Source organism: Giraffa tippelskirchi, chromosome 1 (assembly GCF_054371585.1).
Source record: "Giraffa tippelskirchi isolate mGirTip1 chromosome 1, T2T-mGirTip1v1.2.pri, whole genome shotgun sequence".
Taxonomy (NCBI): domain Eukaryota; kingdom Metazoa; phylum Chordata; class Mammalia; order Artiodactyla; family Giraffidae; genus Giraffa; species Giraffa tippelskirchi.
The window spans coordinates 85,188,827-85,210,187 of NC_137275.1; the positions used below are offsets into that span (position 1 = coordinate 85,188,827).

General features: G+C 38.3%; 1 protein-coding gene and 1 long non-coding RNA gene across 7 annotated transcripts in view; one reads left to right on the forward strand and one right to left on the reverse strand.

Moving 5' to 3' along the window:
- The window catches only part of LOC145547424 (uncharacterized), a 94,232-nt gene extending 78,350 nt beyond the window's left edge, over nucleotides 1-15,882 (reverse strand). The window contains exons 1-2 of the long non-coding RNA XR_014083831.1: nucleotides 15,688-15,882; nucleotides 12,226-12,329 (exon numbers count right to left, since the gene is read on the reverse strand). This is a non-coding gene — a long non-coding RNA (uncharacterized LOC145547424). The remainder of the gene's footprint in view (nucleotides 1-12,225; nucleotides 12,330-15,687) is intronic.
- The window catches only part of DAPP1 (dual adaptor of phosphotyrosine and 3-phosphoinositides 1), a 120,841-nt gene that overhangs the window by 9,768 nt on the left and 89,712 nt on the right, over nucleotides 1-21,361 (forward strand). For all 6 annotated transcript variants that reach the window (XM_081596856.1, XM_081596829.1, XM_081596865.1 and 3 more), the window contains exons 2-3: nucleotides 12,057-12,179; nucleotides 14,557-14,690. In XM_081596856.1, coding sequence (XP_081452982.1) covers nucleotides 12,057-12,179; nucleotides 14,557-14,690 — 257 coding nt within the window. The remainder of the gene's footprint in view (nucleotides 1-12,056; nucleotides 12,180-14,556; nucleotides 14,691-21,361) is intronic.

Here is a 21,361-nt window from a genome sequence, read left to right on the forward strand (position 1 = left end):
CAAAATATCTAGCACTAACCCTATGAAAAAATGAATACAAAAACAATCCCATGGAGTGACTCAAGCACAGAGGACGAAGTAGCCTAAGATGGCTTAGGTTGAGATTGCCTAATAGATTCATTTTTTTTGTTGCTCTATCATCATTGTGTTCAGAAGGATTCTGAGGCCAAGCATAAGCTTAGCAAAGAAGAAGACAGATCAATGAGCTATGTTATCCATGGCCTTAAGAAAAGGAAAGTGCAGAGACTTCCCTGGTGGTCCTGTGGCTAAGACTCCATGCTCCCAATGCAGGGGGCTGGCTCTATTCCTGGTCAGGCAATACATGCTACAACTAAGAGTTTGTGCACTTCACTAGAGATTTCAGATCCTGCAATGAAGACTGAAATCCTGAGGGCCTCAACTAAGACCTGCACAGCCAAATAAATTTAAAAAAAGAAAGAAAGAAAAGGAGAGTGCATCATATGTTATGAATTTGCCATCTTTGGTCTAGAGAGTTCAGAAAGTATGTCAGTGCCATTCAAAAGTGAGAATAATTTTCAGAACTGTTTCTTTTGCATTCTAAAGCTTCTCAAATATAATATATTTAAGTTTTTGATTAAGAAGGCTTGCCATCTTACTTTTTGTCTTTTGTCTAAAAAAAAAAATGCTTGCCATGAACACGAAAAAAAGTGAGCGTAATTTTGAAAATGAATAAAAAGTGAAAATTCTCTAAAGAAGAGTGCTTTTGTTGGCTGCTCAACTCCAGAGCCTATAAGCTGTTTTCATACAAGCAGGAATTTCTGTTATTGTTTTGGGTTAAAATATATGTCCTCATAAGTCTGAAGGGACAGAATCTTATTTCTGTGTCACTTTGCTTTGGCAGGAAGGGGGAAAATAGGTATTTAAATATATGAATAATCTGTAGACGTGAGTTAGGAAGAAATTTTCTCCCCAAGATGTATATAATCAAAACCGGATGTATGGCTCATGTTTTAACATGCAAGACTAGTTTCTGTGTCCGCTTGTTCTTCCAGTGTTATTTTGCATTATTCCCCAATACAGACCCTCTGTTCCAGGTAGGCATTGTGTTTTCTGTAGACCCATGCATATGTCAACCCCAGTGCCTTTGCTTACGCTACTGCTCCTGTTGGAATGCTCTTTTCTCTTACACTTAATGAATTCTGCATCTATTCTTCAAGTTCTAACTCACGGTCTTCCTCCTCCATGAAGCTTTCCTTGATCATTTCATTTCCTCAGGAGCTCCCCCTTCTATATCATTTACTGTCCATATCACTAAGATAGCAGCTATCTGGGGATTTTTTTTAAATTAAATTAGCCACACACCCTTCTCTTTTCTTCCCAAGTACTGTAAAGCCACTTAGTATACTCTTTGCTCTCTTTGTCTCTCTCTTTAATACTACATACAGTACACTCAAACCATCAAGATTGTCAAAGTGAATTAAAGTTTTTAGGACCAAGAGTCCTTCAACTCTGTGCTTCTCAAACTCTAAACTCATAACAATCATATAGAGCTCGTGATGAAAACAGATTATAATTCAGGGGGTCTAGGAATGTGAATGTGCTAATGTGAATTCCTAACAAAATCTCAGGGTTATGAGTGACAAAAGACTTCACATTGTTTTTCAAACATCAGGTACAACCCAAGCATATCCTTAAAGTTAATTTAGTGGATCACAATCAATATTTGTTAAAAACAAATAGAAAAGAAAATAGTAAATAGCATTTAAAAGGATAGTATTGTTACCTATAACACCTTTTGGGTTTTTTGTGTGTATGTTTATAATGTAACTGTGTATATACACACACACACATATAGAGAGAGAGATACAAAATGTATTTTATGCTGTTGGCTAATTCAAAGAGCTTGAAAGCATCTCTTTCAAAGGACAGAGCAGAATGAGAAATAATTGTATCAACAAATTAAGTTAAGACAATTAAACTCAAAGGGATAAGAAACCGTGAAGACTCCAGTACGGTGGGGCAGTTTCCCAGAAGGTTCTAGCACAAAGGGGACTGGAATGAGAGAGGCGGGACTGAGGATGGGGTTTCTGGATGGAGCGCATCTGTTTTGTCTGTGGTTGAGCTTATTTCCTGTATCTCACTGAGAGGCAGCTATGAAAAGTCTTTAGTGGGTGGATGTTTCCTAATTTGTTAATGTATCATGGAAGGGATAAGGCCACAGTTTCCTTCAAGGCCAGCTGCGGGTTTGATAAGCTAGTAAGCCCAGTACAAATATTCTTTGGAAGTGTGATAAGCTTTGGTTGACTCTATTACCCTTGAGCCATTTATGACAACGTGTGGACCTTGGGAGAAAAGAAAATACAACGTTGGTTCAAATGTGTTGTTGTCAAGAGTAGTTTCTGGCTCTTTTTCACTTCTTCAGGGACAATGAGACTAAAAACTTTTTTTTTTAAGTTTCTGGAAAATGAACCTTATCCCAAACAGCAGAGAAGTTGTAGTCCCAGCAACCAACACAATGTCTAGAATATTCACAACTGTTGTTTTTCAGTCACTCAATTTTGTCTGACTCTTCGCAACCCTATGGACTGTAGCCCTCCAGGCTCCTCTGGCCATGGGATTTTCTAGGCAAGAATACTGGAGTAGATTACCATTTTCTTCTCCAGGGGATCTTATGGACCCAGGGATCTAAACCTGCGCCCCCTGCATTGGCAGGTGGATTCTTTACCACTAAGCCACCAAGGAAGCCCTATGTATGTTGTGTAAATTGTAGAGATTGTATCTTGCTCTCTTCTGCAAAAGTTAAAGAATCATATAAGAGGTTTATTAAAGAAGTCAATGTTTCAGCATGAAAATAAGAGAGTTTTCCTACCAGGTGTTATTATTAGTCCCCTTAACAGATGAGAAAGATGGAGGTTGCTACTTGCATGGGGTCACAGCCAATGTGTCAGAAGTCACTGGGGCAGATGGACTCATCACTGAGGAAATGAGTGGAGAAAAAGGCGTACTCTTGCCTGACAAAATTTTTACGGCTACTGCATGGGTATTTGTGAGCCAGGTTGACTGCTTATTAGCATTCTTTTTCGCTTGGCAGTTCCCAGCAGTAAAAAGGTTTTTTATTGCACTTAATTTTAAAAACGTCATCTAATGCAGCTGGCAGAGATGTGGGAGAACCACAGACGAACATGACTTACTTTTGGGTTTTAATCAGCAGCAGGTCCAGCGTGAATCAGCAGTGTGATGCAACTATTAAGAAACGAATGCAATCTTGGGTTGCCTTGCAATGTACCTGACAGCTGGAATAGGGAGATCCTCTGGGCTTTTGGTTTTGCACATCAAATCTTACCTTGAAGATAGATTTTAAATATTTGGAAAGTATTCAGAGGAGATAAATTCTCTGGGTGATCAAGGGACTGAAAGTCTGTCATAAAAGGAGAAGTTGAAGATGATGAAAACAATAGTGAGAACATTTTAAATACTTTTAACTATTTGTATAAGTGACATCTATATAACTCCAAGAAGTAGCTTTGAGACCATCTGTTGAAAGCTGTACAGCAGGAAACAGTAAACTGATGTAGGCAAGGGTTTTCTGGCCATAAATCACAGAAGTATGTACAGGTTTGCCTGTAGAAGTAGTGAGTTCCCTGTTACTAGCAATATGTAAGCAGAGATTGGATGAGAATCTTATTAGGGTTTAGACTTTTCTCACACATTTTACAAAAATTAGAAATATAAACCAAGCTGTTGGCGATTAGGGATTAAATGTAGCTTTTATTTACTAAGTCAAACATTTTAATTGTTTACTCTAAAAAAAAAAAAAGAGCAGATATGACTTCTATAATCACCAGAAGTGAGTTTACTGTGAAGCCAATGAAGCTTCAGCTTCAGGGCCTCTGTCTTGCACAGACCCTAGTGATGTAGTTAAAATAAATGAATCAATTAGAAAAATATTTAAGATAAGTCCCTGAGCATTAAAATTTTAAATATCCTTACAGCTCATTTATGAAAGAAACTTGATAGAGGTTCTCAAATTTTTCAACAATCCTAAAAACTTCTTTATCAACATCACATTATGAAGTTGAAAATAATTTTTCTCTGTTATCAACAACTAAAAAAATTATAGGTGAAAGACTGAGTTATTCTGTTCTCTCTATAGAAGATTATAGTAAAACATTGTTTTATATGAAAAAATAACTAAAGATGATATGGATAAAAGTGTAGAGAAAAAAGTATGGGGGTATGTCAAACAGGTATTTAATGAATATAGTTGTTTTCTCAGTTTGTCAGCTTTTTATTTTTTTCATTTGTGATATAATTGACATATAACATATTTGTTTCAGGAGTACAACATAATGATTCGATAGTTATGCATATTGCAAAATGACCACCACAATAAGTTCAGTTAACATCCATTACCACATGGGTAACAAAACATTTTGTCTTGTGATAAGAATTTTCAAGAGGAAATTTGTACCTTTTGATATTCTTTATTCATTTTACTACCCCCTCAACATGCATCTCCAGCATCCACCAGTCTGTTCTCTATATTTGTGAACTTGATGCTTTGTTTGGTTTTTTGTTGTTGTTGTATTATTTTTTCTTATTTTTCATAGTTAAATGTTGGTGTATTTCATTCTTTTTTAATTGAAATATAGGTGGCACAGTGCTAAAGAATCCGCCTGCCAACGCTCAGTCCCTGGGTTGGGAAGATCCCCTGGAGTAGGAAATGGCACCCTTTATTCTCCACTATTGTTGCCTGGAAGATTCCGTGGACAGAGGAGCCTGGAAGATTCCATGGACAGAGGAGCTTGGAAGATTTCATGGACAGAGGAGTTTGGCAGGCTATGGTCCATGGGGTCACAAAGAGTTGGACATGACTGAGCGACTGAACACACACACACATATAGTTGACATACACTATTATGTTAGTTTCAGGAGTACTACATAGTGACTTGATATTTGTATACATTATGAAATGATCACCACAATAAGTCTAGTAACCATCTGTCCCCTACAAAGTTCTTACAATATTATCACCAATATTCCTTATGCTGTATATTATATCCCTGTGGCTTATTTATTTTATAACCAGAGGTTAGTTCCCTTTAATAGCCTACACATGATTCACACACAATCCTTTCCTTTCTGGAAACTATACATTTGTTTTCTGGATTTATGAATCTGTTTTTTTCTGTTTGGTTGGTTGTTTTGTATTTTAGATTTCCCATATAAGTGATATCATACAGTATTTGTCTTTTTTCTGTCTGACATTTTGTTTAGCTCAAGGCCCTCAAGGTCCACTCATGTTGAAAATGGCCAGATTTAACTCTTTATGGCTTAATAACATTTCCCTTATCCATTCATCCATCAATGGACATTTAGGTTATTTCTGCATCTTGTCTACTATAAATAATGCAGCAATGAACATGGGTTTTTTTTTTAAACATATATGTTTTCTAATTAGTGCTTTAATTTTCTTCAGATAAATACCCAAGAGTAGAATTGCTGGGTCATATAGCAGGCCTATTTTTAAGTTTTTGAGAAACCTCCAATCTGTTTTATATAGTGGTTGCATCAATTTACATTCCCACCAACCTTTTTTTCCACATCCTCACCAACACTGGTTAGTTCTTGTCTGTTTGATGACAGCCATTCTAACAGGTGTGAGGTGATAGCTCATTGTGGTTTTGATTTGCATTTCCCTGATTAGTGATGTTGAGCATCTTTTCATATATCTGTTGGCCATCTGTCTTCTTTGGAAAATGTGTATTCAAATCTTCAGTCCATTTTAATATAGGATTGCTTTGGATTTTTTTTTTTTGCTATTGAGTTCTTTATCTAGTCTGAATATTAACCCCTTATTGGATATATGATTTGCAAATATTTTCTCCCATTCAGCAGGTTGCCTTTTCATTTTGTTGATGTCAGCTTTTAAAATTTGCAATCTATTATGATCTCTTACTCTAAATAATTTTTCTCTTTTGATAATTTAATATTAGTTTTTCTTAAAGAGACTTCCAAATTTTACAAGCTTCAAGTCCCTTAAAATTTGAATCTTCCATCTAAAGTCAGACTAACAAAATAAAAACACTTTAAACACAGCCCCAGTTACAGGAATTTTGGCCCAGGCAATTAGTACTCTATGTAATGAGCTGTTGTGTATGCATTTTACGTCATAAAAAGCTCTGTAGACATCAGCCAAGGAACAGTCAGCATCCAGAGCCAAGTATAAGATAGCATCAATATCCTCCCAGCTTCATATCACCATGCTTGGCTGCTGCCCTTGGGCACTCACCTGAATATTGCCCACCCCACTATGCAGGGCTCTGACCTGGGACATACCTGGTATCTGCTCGCTTCCTGGCCTTTGCTCCTGTTACTCCCTTTGCACAGATAGCTCCCTGAACAATCGTCGCTCTAAATTCCACCAGACTTTAAATAGAGAAAAAGTTTCTCTCTCCCCCTCTCCATTCAAGTACTGGATCACTTCCAGAATTCAATAAACAGTAGTTGAATAGGTAAATAAAATAAAATAATTAAATACAATAAGCATTAACAGGGCCCTGGAAGTTGGATTAAGGTAGAAATACTGTTTTCTCTTTTTCAAATTTTAGTTACTCAATTAATAATATATGTATGTATTTTTTTTATTAGAACAAGCTAAATTAGAAAAATTTAATCAAACTGAGGACTCTTAACAATACTCTCAATCATGGTTCTTTCCATTAAGGACCATTCTTATGAATTTGGAGTATATTTTATCAGCTTCCTATTTTGTGCTTTTATGTACTTTTATATGTGTATGTGTTGTATTATTTGGAGGAGATGAGAGAGATTTTTCTTTAAGTGGTTTCATACTGTACCTGATAGTACGTTTTGGAATCTGTCAGCTCTGACGTGTGTGGACATAAGCATTCAGTGTTTTCCCATGCGGGTGCAACTAGCATTCTGAGCGTGCCAATTCTCAGTTGTTCAGAACTACATCAGTCTTCACAGGGTGGTAAGCATTTTGACATTCCCTCATGAAGTTCTGGTTGCACTTGACCTTCTGCCCCAAGCATTTGGTGACCAACATGCTCTCACCTTATTAAATTCTGATTAAGTTATTTTTTTTCATAGCTTTAAAAAAAAAAAAAACTGCAGGATAATTGCTTTACAACGTTGTGCTACTTTCTGCTGTACAACAGTGTGAAACAGCTATAAGGATGCATATATCCCCTCTCTCTCGAGCTCCCACCCCTCTAGGTCATCACAGAGTACCAGGCTGAGCTCCCTGTGCTATACAGCAGCTTCCCACTAGCTATCTATTTTATACATGATAGTGCATATATGTCAGTGCTAATCTCTCAATTTATCCCACCCTCCCCTTCCCCACTGTGTCCACCAGTCCATTCTCTATGTCTGCATCTCTATTCCTGCCCTACAAATAGGTTCATCAGTACCATTTTTCTAGATTTCATATATATGTGTTAATATTAGATGTCTGTTTTTTTCTTTCTGACTTACTTCATTTCATGTGACAGACTCTAGATTCATCCACATCACTACAAATGACCCAGTTTCGTTCCTTATCTGATTAACTTATAACAAAATCTCATCCTCTGAACATTCAATTTTATCATCTCACTGTTGGTGGAAAATTAGTATGGCTTCTAATTTTTATTCTCACAAATGCTCTACAGCAAACATCTGCATTCACACTTCCTTCTGTGTACTTGTGAATGTTTCACTAATCAGACATCAGAAGTGGAGTCACTGGTCATGTGGGCATGTCCAGTTATAACTAGATATGTAAGTTCCCCTCCAACTTAAACACCTGCCAACAGTAGATGATAATATCCTTTGCCCCTAAATTCTCCAATACTTAATAGTAACCAGTCTGGTGGATTAAAAAAAAATACTACATTATTGTTTTAGTTTGCATTTCTCTGATTAATAGTGAGACTATTTATTTGAAATACATATTTCCTCTTCTGTAAATGACTTTCATTTCCTCTTCTGTATATGTACATATTTTAATTCTTACTACATATGCTTGTTACCAGAAAAAAAGCACAGTTTTAAAATAACTTGTGTGTTCTTCAAGGCCTGCTTAGATGTTGGACCTTTCAAAAAATGGCCTTGATCTTTCTTCCTGGAACCCCCACTAGATGCTTTACTCTTTCTTGGGTGTAGTTCACAAAGTACTTCTCTTACCCTATTCACTAGATTAATGGTTTCTTGAAGCCCAGCCTGGGTTTTTATTCCCTTTGACCTGCCTAACACAATGCCTTGCACAGATTTGTACTCAACAGATAAAGATTTATAAAGTTGAATGATAGAAAGTAGAAAAGGTTAACTATGGGAAAACTACCAACTGACCAAGACTGTATTTTCAATCTTTTGATCTTTTTTTTAAAAATTGTTATTTATTTATTTGTCTGTTTTTGGCTGTGCTGGGTCTTCATTGCTGTACATGGGTTTTTTCTAGTTGCGGCGAGCAGGAGCTGCTCTCTAGTTGCAGTACACAGGCTTCTCTTTGCAGTGGCTTCTCTTGTTGTGGGGCTCAGGCTCCAGGGTGCATGGGCTTCAGTAGTTGCAGCACACAGGCTTAGTTGCCCCACAGCATGTGGAATCTCCCTGGACCAAGGATCAAACCCACATCCCCTGTGTTGGCAGGTGGATTCTTAACCACTGGACACCAGGAAAGTCCCCAACCTTTCACTCTTTATGAACACAATCTTGAACCATCCTTACCAAAGATGGACATATTCCTACAAAGGATATGTAATGCTGTTTGGCTTTATAGTCACTTCCCTGAAAGATAACCTGATCTAAAGTTTCTAGGAAATGATGCTTAACTCAATGAAGACAGGAAGTTTAGGCATTTGTGGAAGAGTTGTTTGGGAAATGAAGATCCTCATTGCCATGCAGACATGGTGAAGTGTAGGTGGCTGCCTGGCAGGCTCTGTCTTAGGGCTCTGTCTTAGGTTTTCCCGGGCCCAGGACTCCATGAAACCTGTGATGGCCACGTTGACTCTACCCAGCTGCTACCAAGAAATTAACAAGTCTACCAAGAAATTAACAATTCCTGAGATGTTCCAAATTAGAGCACAGTGTAATGCTTTATATTCAAGGATTTCTTGTGTGCTTATGATATATAGTTACTGTTTAAAAGATTACCATAAAAAAGTTCTCAACTGGGACTCCTCTGGTGGTCCAGTGGTTAAGAGTCCATGTTGCCAATGCAAGGGATGAAGGTTGGAATCCTGGTCAGTGAACTAAGATCCCGCATGCCTTGCAGCACAACCAAGGGATTAAAAAAAAAAAAAATTCTCAATAAAAACTGCTGTCAAGCTGTAATTATCAGAATTCCATAATGCTTTAAACAGACATCATTAGATCTTGTTGAAAAGAATTCCAATGTCCAAATTCTTTACATTTTAGAATTTTGTTGCTTCAGATAAGTAATCTATTGACTTAAACTGAAATGTCCATTCAAAATATAATTATTTGCAACATACATTTAAGAACTTGTGACCTCATAAAGATTTCATTTATCAAAAAAGTTAGTATTCTGCCTGTAACCAAACCTGAAGTTTTTGATAGCTTCACTTTTAGCTCCTCCAATTTCCCTTTTTTTGTTTGTTTTTTTTTTTAATTCAAGTATCATTGACATACAACATATTAGTGTTAGGCTCCAACATTTAAAGAATTTGGTGCTGAGAAGATTTGAGCACATTTGGGAATTAGTCCAATGAAGGGGTAAATGACTCAATGGGATTTCTTATAAAAATGCTTTTCCTTGCCATTGTTTTTAGTTAGCAAGTACATTTCTAACTCAGGACAGAGGCATCTCTTCCCCAAAGAAATGTGCTAAAGAAGCAGACATTAGGACATGCTGATTTAGAAAACAGATAGCTCAGAGACCTATGTAGAAACTTCCTCTGCCTTTAGTCTTATGTTTAATTTTTATTATCAGGCTAAAATATCATAGCACAGGACATCCCAGCAGATCCATCACTCTCAGAGCAGAGCACTTTCAAGTGATGGATCTGCTGGGATGTCCTGTGCTATGATATTTTAGCCTGATAATAAAAATTAAACATAAGACCAAAGGCAGAGGAAGTTTCTACATAGGTCTCTGAGTCCACTGACATGATCAACAACATTTGTGTAGCTGCTCCTGTCTCCTTCCTCTTCACTGCCCTGCACTGTAGCTCCTGACAGCAGCTGCTACCCACCACGACCTAGCTTCCCATATCTGAAAGAAGCTGAAAGTAATCCACAAGTATATTTGAGAATATACAAGAAAATCACACCTCAGAGGCAACATCACAAGTTATGGCTTTGGGGATCTCAACGGCTTCATGACAACTAATGTGTTTTGAGCTCAACTGTTTGCCGAGACTGTTTTGATCATTTTGTGTGTGTTACAGCAAGCAGAACTTATTGCTGGCCCTGAGGTACCGCTGTTATTAATTCTATTTTAGAGGTGAGAAAACTGAGGCTTAGGTTGGTTATATAACTTGCCCAAGGTGTTACAGCTATAAGAGGTTTCACGTGGATCAGGACTCTGGCAAACTGATGCCAGAGACCACAGTCCTCACCACCACACTGAACTGTCTCTATTGACTCATTAAAAAAGAATGGGAAAGGAAAAAGGAGTGAGGTGCAGAACAGGGTGCCTGGGATGCTCTTGTCTCCATAGAGCTGGGATTGGGGACATGCCTGGATGCCTCTGGACACAAAGGATTCCTCTCAGGAGGAAGCACAGAAAATGGGTAACATTGGGGTCCTCTGAGGAAAGGAACAGGGGTGATGTGGATTAAAGGGGAGAAAAAAGCTTCATTTTCATTATGCCTTCTTTTGAACTATATAGATTTTTTTTTTCTACCATAGATATATGTTACCTTTTCTAATGTGTTTTTGGAGTTTATTTATTTATTTATTTTAAACACATACATTAGTCTGAATATCCTTGGGACTTCCTCAACTCTGCAGGTATTTGTGAGTTTTAAACAATATTGAACGGGGCTTGCTTTATCTCTGTATAAAATGTCTGAATTCCTCGTGTTCAGCTTCATTTCCCTCATGACAATGGACTCTGGTATAACAGCTCAGTGCTTTTACACATTACAAAACATGGTACCACACTTTTAAAGGTGAGAGTGATAGATCAAAAGAAAGAGAGAAAATTGGCCCAAGCCTATTCTTATGGTTATTTTTGACTTGAAATTTTAAAACTCTTTCTGTCTACAAAGTAATGTGTGTTTGTTTGCTAGGACTTGCATGAGTAAGTACCACAAAATGGCGGCTTAAACAGAGGAAACTGACTGTCTCATGTTCTGGAGATTAGAAGCCCCAAATCAAGGTGTCAACCCCAAGTAGGGTTGGTTCCTTCTGAGGGCTATGAGGGGGGATCTGCTCCAGCTCACCCTCCTTGACTTACAGATGGCCATCTTTAGGGAGTGTGTTCACAAGGCACTCTCCTTGTGTTACTTCAGAGAAGTAATCTCCAAAAGTCCCCTTTTTATGAGAAGACACTGGTCCTATTGAATTAGGACCCACCTTGAAAATGGAAGTGTTAGTCACTCAGTCGTGTGTGGCTCTTTATGACCCCGTGGACTATAGCCCACCAGGCTACTCTGTCCAAGGGATTCTCCATGCAAAAATACTGGAGTGGGTTGCCATTCACTTCTTCAGGGGATCTTCCCAACCCAGGCATCGAACCCAGGTCTCCTCAACTGCAGGCAGATTCTTTACCATCTGAGCCACCAAGGAAGACCCCTAGGACCCACCTTAAGAACCTCATTATAACTAGCTAAAGACCCTGTCTCCAAATAAGGAAGCATTCTGAGGTACTACAGCTCAGCATTTCAACATAAGAGTGTTCAGAACACAATTCAACCCATAACACTCTGGGATAAGGCAAATCCCTCCTTTCCCCTTCAGCCTCATCCAACAATTTCCTTTTCTTGATGTCATGGCTCAGAGTTTGGTCTCAGGGCTACCAGGGTGGAGAATATTGCTGAGGTAATCTCTGAGAGGAAATCCCAGGGCAGGAAGAGTCCCTCTGTAGTTTACTCTGAGTGAAAGTGCTGCTCTTTCCTCCCCAGGTGGTACCATGGCAACCTCACCCGCCATGCAGCTGAGGCACTGCTCCTCTCCAATGGATGTGATGGGAGCTACCTTCTGCGGGACAGCAATGACAGGATTGGGCTCTACTCTCTCTCTGTGAGGTAGGTAGAACTCTATGAATTTAGTGGGGTCCCATCTCTTACTTACATGGGCACTGACTTCAGCATCACATGCAGATTGCCAGAAAATGGAATTCTCTTGATTCTCGTTAGATCAGCAGGTCCAAGGATGCCAAGCTCTGAGTGGTGAGACTGCAAAAAAGACATGCCTGCTCATTCCATTAGCAGGGAAAATATTATTAGAGCGGGGACCAAAAAAAAAATGTTAAAGCTGAAGGAGATTTTATGAATCATTTAATCCAAAACTCTTGCTTGACTGATGAAGAAACTGAAGCCCGAAGTGGTAAAGTGTCTTCCACCCAATAAAACAGTGCCAGAAACAGCACCAGAATCCTCATCCCTGGGGCCTGGCCCAGTACCCTTCTCACTGTTCTTTGCTTCCTCTGGAAAATCAAAATGACTTATGGCTATGCAACTTTTGTAACCACAAACTCAAGCAGGCAGCATGCAACTTTTAATTTTTTTCTATAAATTGAATTTCTCAAAGTTCCATTTCCCCCAAATGTTAAGAAAGTTGATCTAGTCCCCACCAGATATGCCTGGCTTGAAACAGTGATTTGGCCAGTCCTTTCAGGGTTTCTCTCCCACACTTTCTCCTGGCCGACTTCCCTGTCAGAGAGGGTGACATAGCCACCTGATAATCAGGGGGAGTCATTGGTTATCTGTTAGCATCTGTCACCTTGGCTTCCACTGACCTATAGCAAGTCTCACTGGGTTCACAGGCAGTTGCTACGATATGAGGACTCCATGAAATTGCCCTCGGCCACCCACCCATTAACCTCAAACCATTATTGTTTTCTTTTGTTTATAAATTTTCTAAACAACATTTATGGGAAAATTATTAATCAAAAGTGGAATTCTGCTTGAAGTAGGAATTCATTTCTGGGTTGAAGCAGGAATTGTGCTTTCTTGAATCAACAGCAAATGTTAAAATTATATTAAATGGTTGGATTGTTGATCCTTTATTGCATGGATCACTCCAAAATCTCGGACAAACCTGTGGAATTCTTGGCTCAAAGAAAGTTAACTTTTCACTTTTACATGTTTCATAAGCCTTACAAAGAGATAACACATATATTACATCTATATACAAATTTAAAATATAAATTGTTAATTTCCATTACAAGCACTTGGAAATGCTTTAAAAATTAATAACCACCAGCAATAGTAAGAACCACAGACCAGCTCAGGAGAATGGTTGTTTTTATTCACTTGTTCATTCACTTCCTTAATAATATTTCAGAGCACCCACTCTGTGCCTACCACTTTGATAAGTGTTGTAGGAGATTCAAAGACCTTGTCTTCAGGAAGTCTAGCCTCACAGGGGCAATAAGGCCATATATAAATACCTTACTACAAAGGAGAGTGCTGTAAATGACGTGAAAGACAGCAAAGTAAGTGTGTGGATTGTTGAGAAGAGAAAAAACAAGTAACTCAAGCTGGAATATCATGCAATATTTGATAGAGTAAGTGGCATTTGAACCAACACAATCAAAAACAAAGTGGAAGAAGTCACAGGTGAAGGGAACTGTACAAGCTAAGGGACAAAAGCAGAAGCTCCTAGGAGAATAATACAGCTGGTTGGACTATGGCAGTTGCCAAGATGTGGTCCCCAGACCAGTATCATCACTTCAGAGCATGTTAAGAATACAAGTTTTGGGCCCAGCCCCAGACCTACTGAATCAGGAATACAGGGGGTAAGGCCCAGAAATGTGCACCCTCTAGGTGATTCTGACTTCTGATTTTTGCTAAAGGTGGAAAGTTACCTGAAAGAGAAGAATAGTGGAAGTGAGGCCATGTGTGTATGTGTGTATGTGTATGGTTATATATATATATAAATTTTAATTTTCTGCCTTATTCCAAAAATGGCAATGTAGGAAAGTTGGTATTTTGTTTAGCAGGGAGAGGAACAGGTGTGGGAGGCAAAGGACTGGTCTCACATAACTGATTAAATGAAATAAAGCAGAATTTGTACTTACTCCCAAATAAGGGAGGAGGACCAGGCACAGAGGAGAATCTGGGGAGAGGGTGACCTGCCATTTCTATCACCTCTCTTCCCGCCTCTCTTACACTTATGCCCCAGCAAAATACAAACAACCCAGCTGAAAAATGAGCAGAAGACCTTAATAAACGTTTCTCCAAAAAAGACATACAGATAAGAGCATGAAAAGATGCTCAACATTACTAATTATTAGAGGAGTGCTGTTCTTTAAATGCCAGTGGCTTTGGTAAGTGTGTCATAACTCTGTTTTGAGAAGGGTTTCATGGTGATACTAACGCCTAAAGTTACATTTCTCTTCAAAAAATATGCTTGTTTCTTAAATAACATTAAGGTTTTTTTCCCCTTTTTTTCTTTTAGAGCCAAAGACTCTGTCAAACACTTTCATGTTGAATATACTGGATATTCATTTAAATTTGGCTTTAATGAATTCTCATCTTTGAAGGATTTTGTCAAGCATTTTGCAAATCAGCCTTTGATTGGAAGTGAGACAGGTAAGCTATGCACATATAGTTGACCTGAGAGATATTGTTTCAGAAGGGCGGCGGGACAAAATGGATTTCAAGTAAATGGTTGTCACTTCTGTTGGATTATGTGCATACTATATACAATTGGGTATGTTTAGAAACATATTTTTTCAACTACTGTGCTATATGCTACGTAAATAAATTATATATATAATATACATTTCAGTATTATCTTTAGGAGAAAACAACGTGCTTTGTACAAAATAGGTATTTTTCTCAGGATATATTATTTGGTGGATTGACTAAAAGCACACATTTTTAAAAAAATGGACTAATGATGTATACAATAAACAAAGAACAGAGGAAAGAACAACTTTTTGATTCATCAGAAGTTAGGTATGGGCAGTTTGCATATCTGGGAGACACAAAATGGTCATTTTGAACAGTTTTTGAGTATTTTTTAAAATGAAATTTACACTTAAATTTCCCAAAGGTCATTGAATAGTGAAAATACTGACTAAAAATTGTTCTCCTGAGTCTTGGTTTCTTGTAAATTTTTAAATGGGGCTTAAGTATGCCTGAAAAAGTTTGAAATTTCCTTTTTGGGTGGTTAGAGTTAAACCAGAAAATTCAAATTAAAAACAAAGCACATTATCTTGATTTTTTAATTATCTAACTCATTTGTCTATGCTATTTAAAGTAAGTAAAAGATTTCCTTTTTATTTATGTTAACAGAATCACAATTTTATATGTCCTAAATGATGATAATTCTCAGTTAGTCAAAAGTTGGACAATTCCAAGAACCAAGCACAAAAGGAATTCAAGCGTTAATAACACAGTCAGTTGCTGAGAATTTGTACACACTCATGTTCATGGTAAACTTGGTTAGCGGGCTTTTTGTTAACCACTCTGGGGAGAGATACGATTGCCTTTTCCTCTTCTGCTATTTCTGTGGCCTGAACAGACCCTGATATGAATCATACAGTGTTGAGCAGAGACGGAAACCACAAAATACTTGCCTTACCTTATACTGACCGTACAAGGTCTTTAATAGAATATTCCAAACCTAAGACTGAAGCGCTCATCTTTTTTTTTCTTTTTTCTGGTGGAAATTCTAATCAAACCTGAAAATTACCATTTAACCAGCAGTAGTTTTCATAAATAAAGGGCAAGTGGGGATTAATTTATTTCCGTTGCTACCTTGGCCCTGTTGTTGTTCAGTTGCTAAGTTGTGTCTGACTCTTTGTGACCTCATGGGACTACAGCACGCCAGGCTCCCCTGTCTTTCACTATCTCCCAGAATTAGCTCAAATTCATGTCCACTGAGTCAGTGATGTTATCTAATCATCTCACCCTCTGTCATCCCCTTCTCCTTTTGCCTTCGATCTTTCCCAGCATCAGGGTCTTTTCCAATGAGTCGGCTCTTCCCATCAGGTGGCCAAAGTATTGGAGCTTCAGCTTCAGTATCAGTCCTTCCAATGAATATTCAGGGTTGATTTCCTTTAAGACTGACTGGTTTGATCTCCTTGCAGTCCAAGAGACTCTCAAGAGTCTTCTCCAGCACACTACAGTTCAAAAGCATCAGTTCTTTGATGCTCAGCCATCTTTATGGGCCAACTCTCACATCCCTATATGACTACTGGAAAAACCATAGCTTTGACTAGACGGACCTTTGTCAGCAAAGTAATGTGTCTGCTTTTTAATATGCTGTCTAGATTTGTCATAGCTTTCCTTCCAAGAAGCAAGAGTCTTTTAATTTTATGGCTGTAGTCACCATCTGCAGTGATTTTGAAGCCCAAGAAAATAAAATCTTTCACTGTTTCCACTTATTTCTCCTTCTATTTGCCATGAAGTAACAGGACTGGATGCCATGATCTTAGCTTTTTGAATGTCGAGTTTTAAGCCAGCCTTTTCACTCTCCTCTTTCACCCTCTTCAAGAGGCTCTTTGCTGCTGCTGCTAAGTCGCTTCAGTCGTGTCCGACTCTGTGCGACCCCATAGACGGCAGCCCACCAGGCTCCGCCGTCCCTGGGATTCTCCAGGCAAGAACACTGGAGTGGTTTGCCATTTCCCTCTCCAGTGCATGAAAGGGAAAAGTGAAAGTGAAGTTGCTCAGTCGTGTCCGACTCTTAGCGACCCCATGGACTGTAGCCTACCAGGCTCCTCCATCCATGGGATTTTCCAGGCAAGAGTACTGGAGTGGGGTGCCATTGCCTTCTCCACAAGAGGCTCTTTAGTTCCTGTTTAATTTCTGCCATTAGAGTAGTATCATCTCCATATCTGAGGTTGTTGATATTTCTCCTGGCAATCATGATTCCAAGTTGTGATCCATCCAGCCCAGCATTTCTCTTGATGTACTCTGCTTATAAGTTAAATACACAGGGTAACAATATACAGCCTTGATGTAATCCTTTCCCAATTTGGAACCAGTCTGTTGTTCTATGTCCAGTTCTAACTGTTGCTTCTTGTCCTGCATACAGGTTTCTCAGAAGACAGGTATAGTGATCTGGTATTCCCATTTCTTTAAGAATTGTCCACAGTTTGTTGTGATCCACACAGTCAAAGGCTTTAGAGTAGTCAATAGAGCAGAAGTTTTTCTGGAATTGCCTTGCTTTTTCTATGATCCAATGGATGTTGGCAATTTGATCTCTGGTTCCTCTGCCATTTCTAAATCCAGCTTGTACATCTGGAACTTCTTGGTTCATGTACTGCTGAAACCTAGCTGAAGGATTTTGAGCATTACCTTGTTAGCTTGTGAAATGAGTGCAATTGTGTGGTAGTTTGAACATTCTTTGGCAATGACTTTCTTTGGGATTGGAATTGAAAACTGACCTTTTCCAGTCCTGTGGCCACTGCTGAGTTTTCTAAATTTGCTGGCATATTGAGGGCAGCACTTTCACAGCATCATCTTTTAGTCTTTGAAATAACTCAGCTGGAATTCCATCACCTCCAGTAGTTTTGTTAGTAGTAATGCTTCTTAAATTCCATTTGACTTGACTTCACACTCCAGGATGTCCAGCTCTACGTGAGTGACCACACCATGGCAGTTATCAGGGTCATTAGGACATTTTTTGTACAGTTCTTCTGTGTATTCTTACCACCTCTTCTTAATCTCTTCTGCTTCTTAGGTCCTTACCATTTCTTTTCTTTATCATGCCCATCCTTGCATGAAGTATTCCCTAAATATCTTCAATTTTCTTGAAAAGATTTCTAGTCTTTCCCATTTCCTCATTCAATTGTTTTCCTCTATTTCTTTGCATTGTTCACTTAAGAAGGCCTTCTTATCTCTCTTTGCTATTCTTTGAAACTCTGCATTCAGATGGGTTTATCTTTCCCTTTCTTCCTTGCTTTTTGCTTCTCTTCTTTTCTCAGCTATTTGTAAACCCTCTTCAGACAACCACTTTGCCTTTTTGCGTTTCTTTTCTGGGGGGATGGTTTTAGTCACCGCCACCTGTACAATGTTACAAACCTCCATCCATAGTTCTTCAGGCACTCTATCAGATCTAATCCCTTGAATCTATTTGTCACTTCCACTGTATAATCATAAGGGATTTGATTTAGGTCATACCTGAATGGTCTAGTGGTTTTCCCTACTTCCTTCAATTTAAGTCTGAATTTGACAATAAGGAGTTCATGATCTGAGCCACAGTCATCTCCCAGTCTTGTTTTTGCTGACTATATAGAGCTTCTTCATCTTCGGCTGCAAATAATATAATCAATCTGATTTTGGTATTGGCCATTTGGTACTATACATGTGTGCAGTTGTCTCTTGTGTTATTGAAACAGGGTGTTTGCTATGACCATTGCTTTCTCTTGGCAAAACTGTTAGCCTTCATCCTGCTTCATTTTGTACTCCAAGGCCAAACTTGCCTGTAACTCCAGGTATCTCTTGACTTCCTACTTTTGCATTACAATCCCCTATGATGAAAAGGACATCTTTTTTTTTTTCTTCTCTTTTTATATTAGTTCTAGAAGGTCTTGAAAGTCTTCATAAAAACCATTCAACTTCAATTTCTTTGGCATTAGTGGTTGGGGCATAGATTTGGATTACTATAATGTTGAATGGTTTGCATTGGAAACAAACCGAGATCATTCTGTCAGTTTTGAGATTGCATCCAACTACTGCATTTTGGACTCTTCTGTTGACTATGAGGCCTACTCCATTTCTTCTAAGGGATTCTTGCCCACAGTAGTAGGTATAATGATCATCTGAACTAAATTTGCCCATTCTTGTCTATTTTAGTTCACTGATTTCTAAAATGTTGGTGTTCATTCTTGCCATCTCCTGAAAAGTTTTTAAATTTCTTAAATCTCTTCCCTTCAGGTTTATTTCCTACTTGTGTCCCAACCTACACTTATTTTTGTTCAATTCTTGGACACTGGCAGTGGAGAGTAGATGTTGAAGCTAAGGACTCGGTTTCACCCACTTTGATTTTTGTCCTTTTCTGTGTCTCCCAGGTGCTGGGACAGTGAGTGATACTTTGGGTGAGTGAATGAGTGAGTGAATGAATGATGACTATGAGCTGCAGCTCTTTGTGTCCTTCAAAGCCAGTATCATTGTTACTTTCAGCCTTCTTTTCTCTCCCCAAGCAAAGCTGACTCCCTTCTTTAAAACTCTCCCCCTAGATTCTATTTTCAATCCCTTTGGTCGTTCTCCATGCTCCTGTCTGGATTTTCTCCAAGTTAGGAAAAGGTACATATTCTGCGTACCAGCAGATTTCAAAAATCATTTAAGTTTTGTTTTTTTAATTGAAGTGTAGTTGATGGATAATACTATATGTGTACATACAGTGATTCACAATTTTAAAGTTTTACTCTGTTTATAGTATTATAAAATATTGGTTATATTCCCTGTTTTATACAATTATCCATGAAACTTATTTTTATACATATAGTTTATACCTCTTAATCACCTACCCCTATGCTGACCCTCCCCTTTCTCTCTCCCCACTGATAACCACTAGTTTGTTCTCAATATTTGTGAGTCTGCTTCTTTTTTATTTTATTCACTGTGGTGGTGATTTAGTCGCTAAGTCGTGTCCAACTCTTGTGACCCCATGGACTGTAACCTGCCAGGCTCCTCTGTCCATGGGATTTTCCAGGCAAGAATACTGGAGTGGGTTGCCATTTTCTTCTCCAGGGGATCTTCCCGACCCAGGAATCAAACCCGGGTCTCCTGAATTGCAGGCAGATTCACTAGTTTGTTCTATTTTTTAGATTCCACGTATAAGTGGTATACGGTATTTATATTTCTCTGTCTGACTTACTTCACTTAGCATTATGCCCTCCATCCATATTGCTGCAAATGGCAAGATTTCATTTTTTATGGCTAAGTAGTATTTCATTGTGTGCATATATGTGTGTCTTATTTGAAATGAATGTGTTGCAGTACTTTCTGGCTGAACCTTCCTGGCACTGATCCAATCACTAGGTGAAAGGGTCACCTTGGGACAATGTTAACCTTTTACAGCAAATACATTCATCTGAATAAATGTCTGTGGCTAATACAATAGGAATTATAAAGATTTGTAACCCAGACTCCTATAGTAGATTTCTCCAAATCTAAAGCTTGCTGTATCTCTTATCATTACTATAATGTTTATTTTATTTATTGCAATAAAACTTGAGAAACTGAGATTTTCATCCTCTCCATTGCCTCTCCTCTCTTCTATTCATTACCAAATTGGGAATTTGCTGCTATTTAAACCTCTGCTATAGACTCCAGGTGGTGATAGATATGCACTTGACAGTCTGGCTTCCAACCCTTGAGTTATATTCCAGTAAATAAGCTCTTAAACCCAGATGATCCTTGGAAGTCACAGAGTCAGCACTGTGACCTATGAACAACAGTGAACAGAAACTGGGATTCCATCTCCTAAAAACCAAACTCTTGTTGTTCATTTAAGAGTTGGTTCCTGCAAAATTGTAATTCAAGAAGATACATGTACCCTACATTCATAGCAGCACTATTCACATAGCCAAAACGTGGAAACAACCTACATGTCCATTGGCAGATGAATGGATAAAGATGTGATATACATGTATCTCTCTCTCTCTCTCTCTCTCTCTCTCTCTCTCACACACACACACACACACACACACACAATGGAATACTACTAAGTCACAAAAATGAGACAATGCCATTTGCAGCAACAAAGATGCAACTAGAGATCATCATACCAAGTGAAATAAGTCAAAAAAACAAGATAAATACCATGTGATGTCACTTACATGGAGTCCAAAATATGGCACAAATGAACCTATCTATGAAACAGCAACTGACTCACATAGGGAACAGACTTGTGGTTGCCAAAGGCAGGGGGCAGTGGAAGAAGGGTGAATTGGGAATTTGGGGTTAGCAGATGAAAGCTATTATATATGGAATGGATGGGCAACAAGGTCTTACTCTATAGCACAGGGAATCAATATTCCATGTCCTGTGATGAACCATAATGGAAAAGAATATAAAAAGAATATAGAACCATAATGGAAAAGAATATAGAACCATAATGGAAAAGAATATATATATATACACATACATAAATATGGCTGAATCACTTTGCTGTGCAGCAAAAATTAATACAAATTGTAAATCAACTATACTTCAATAAAAATTTTAAAATTAATAAAAAAGAATTGGCTTCCCGTGATCAAGAGACCTCCAGCTAATGATTCCTTGCTCACTATCAGATGAAGTGC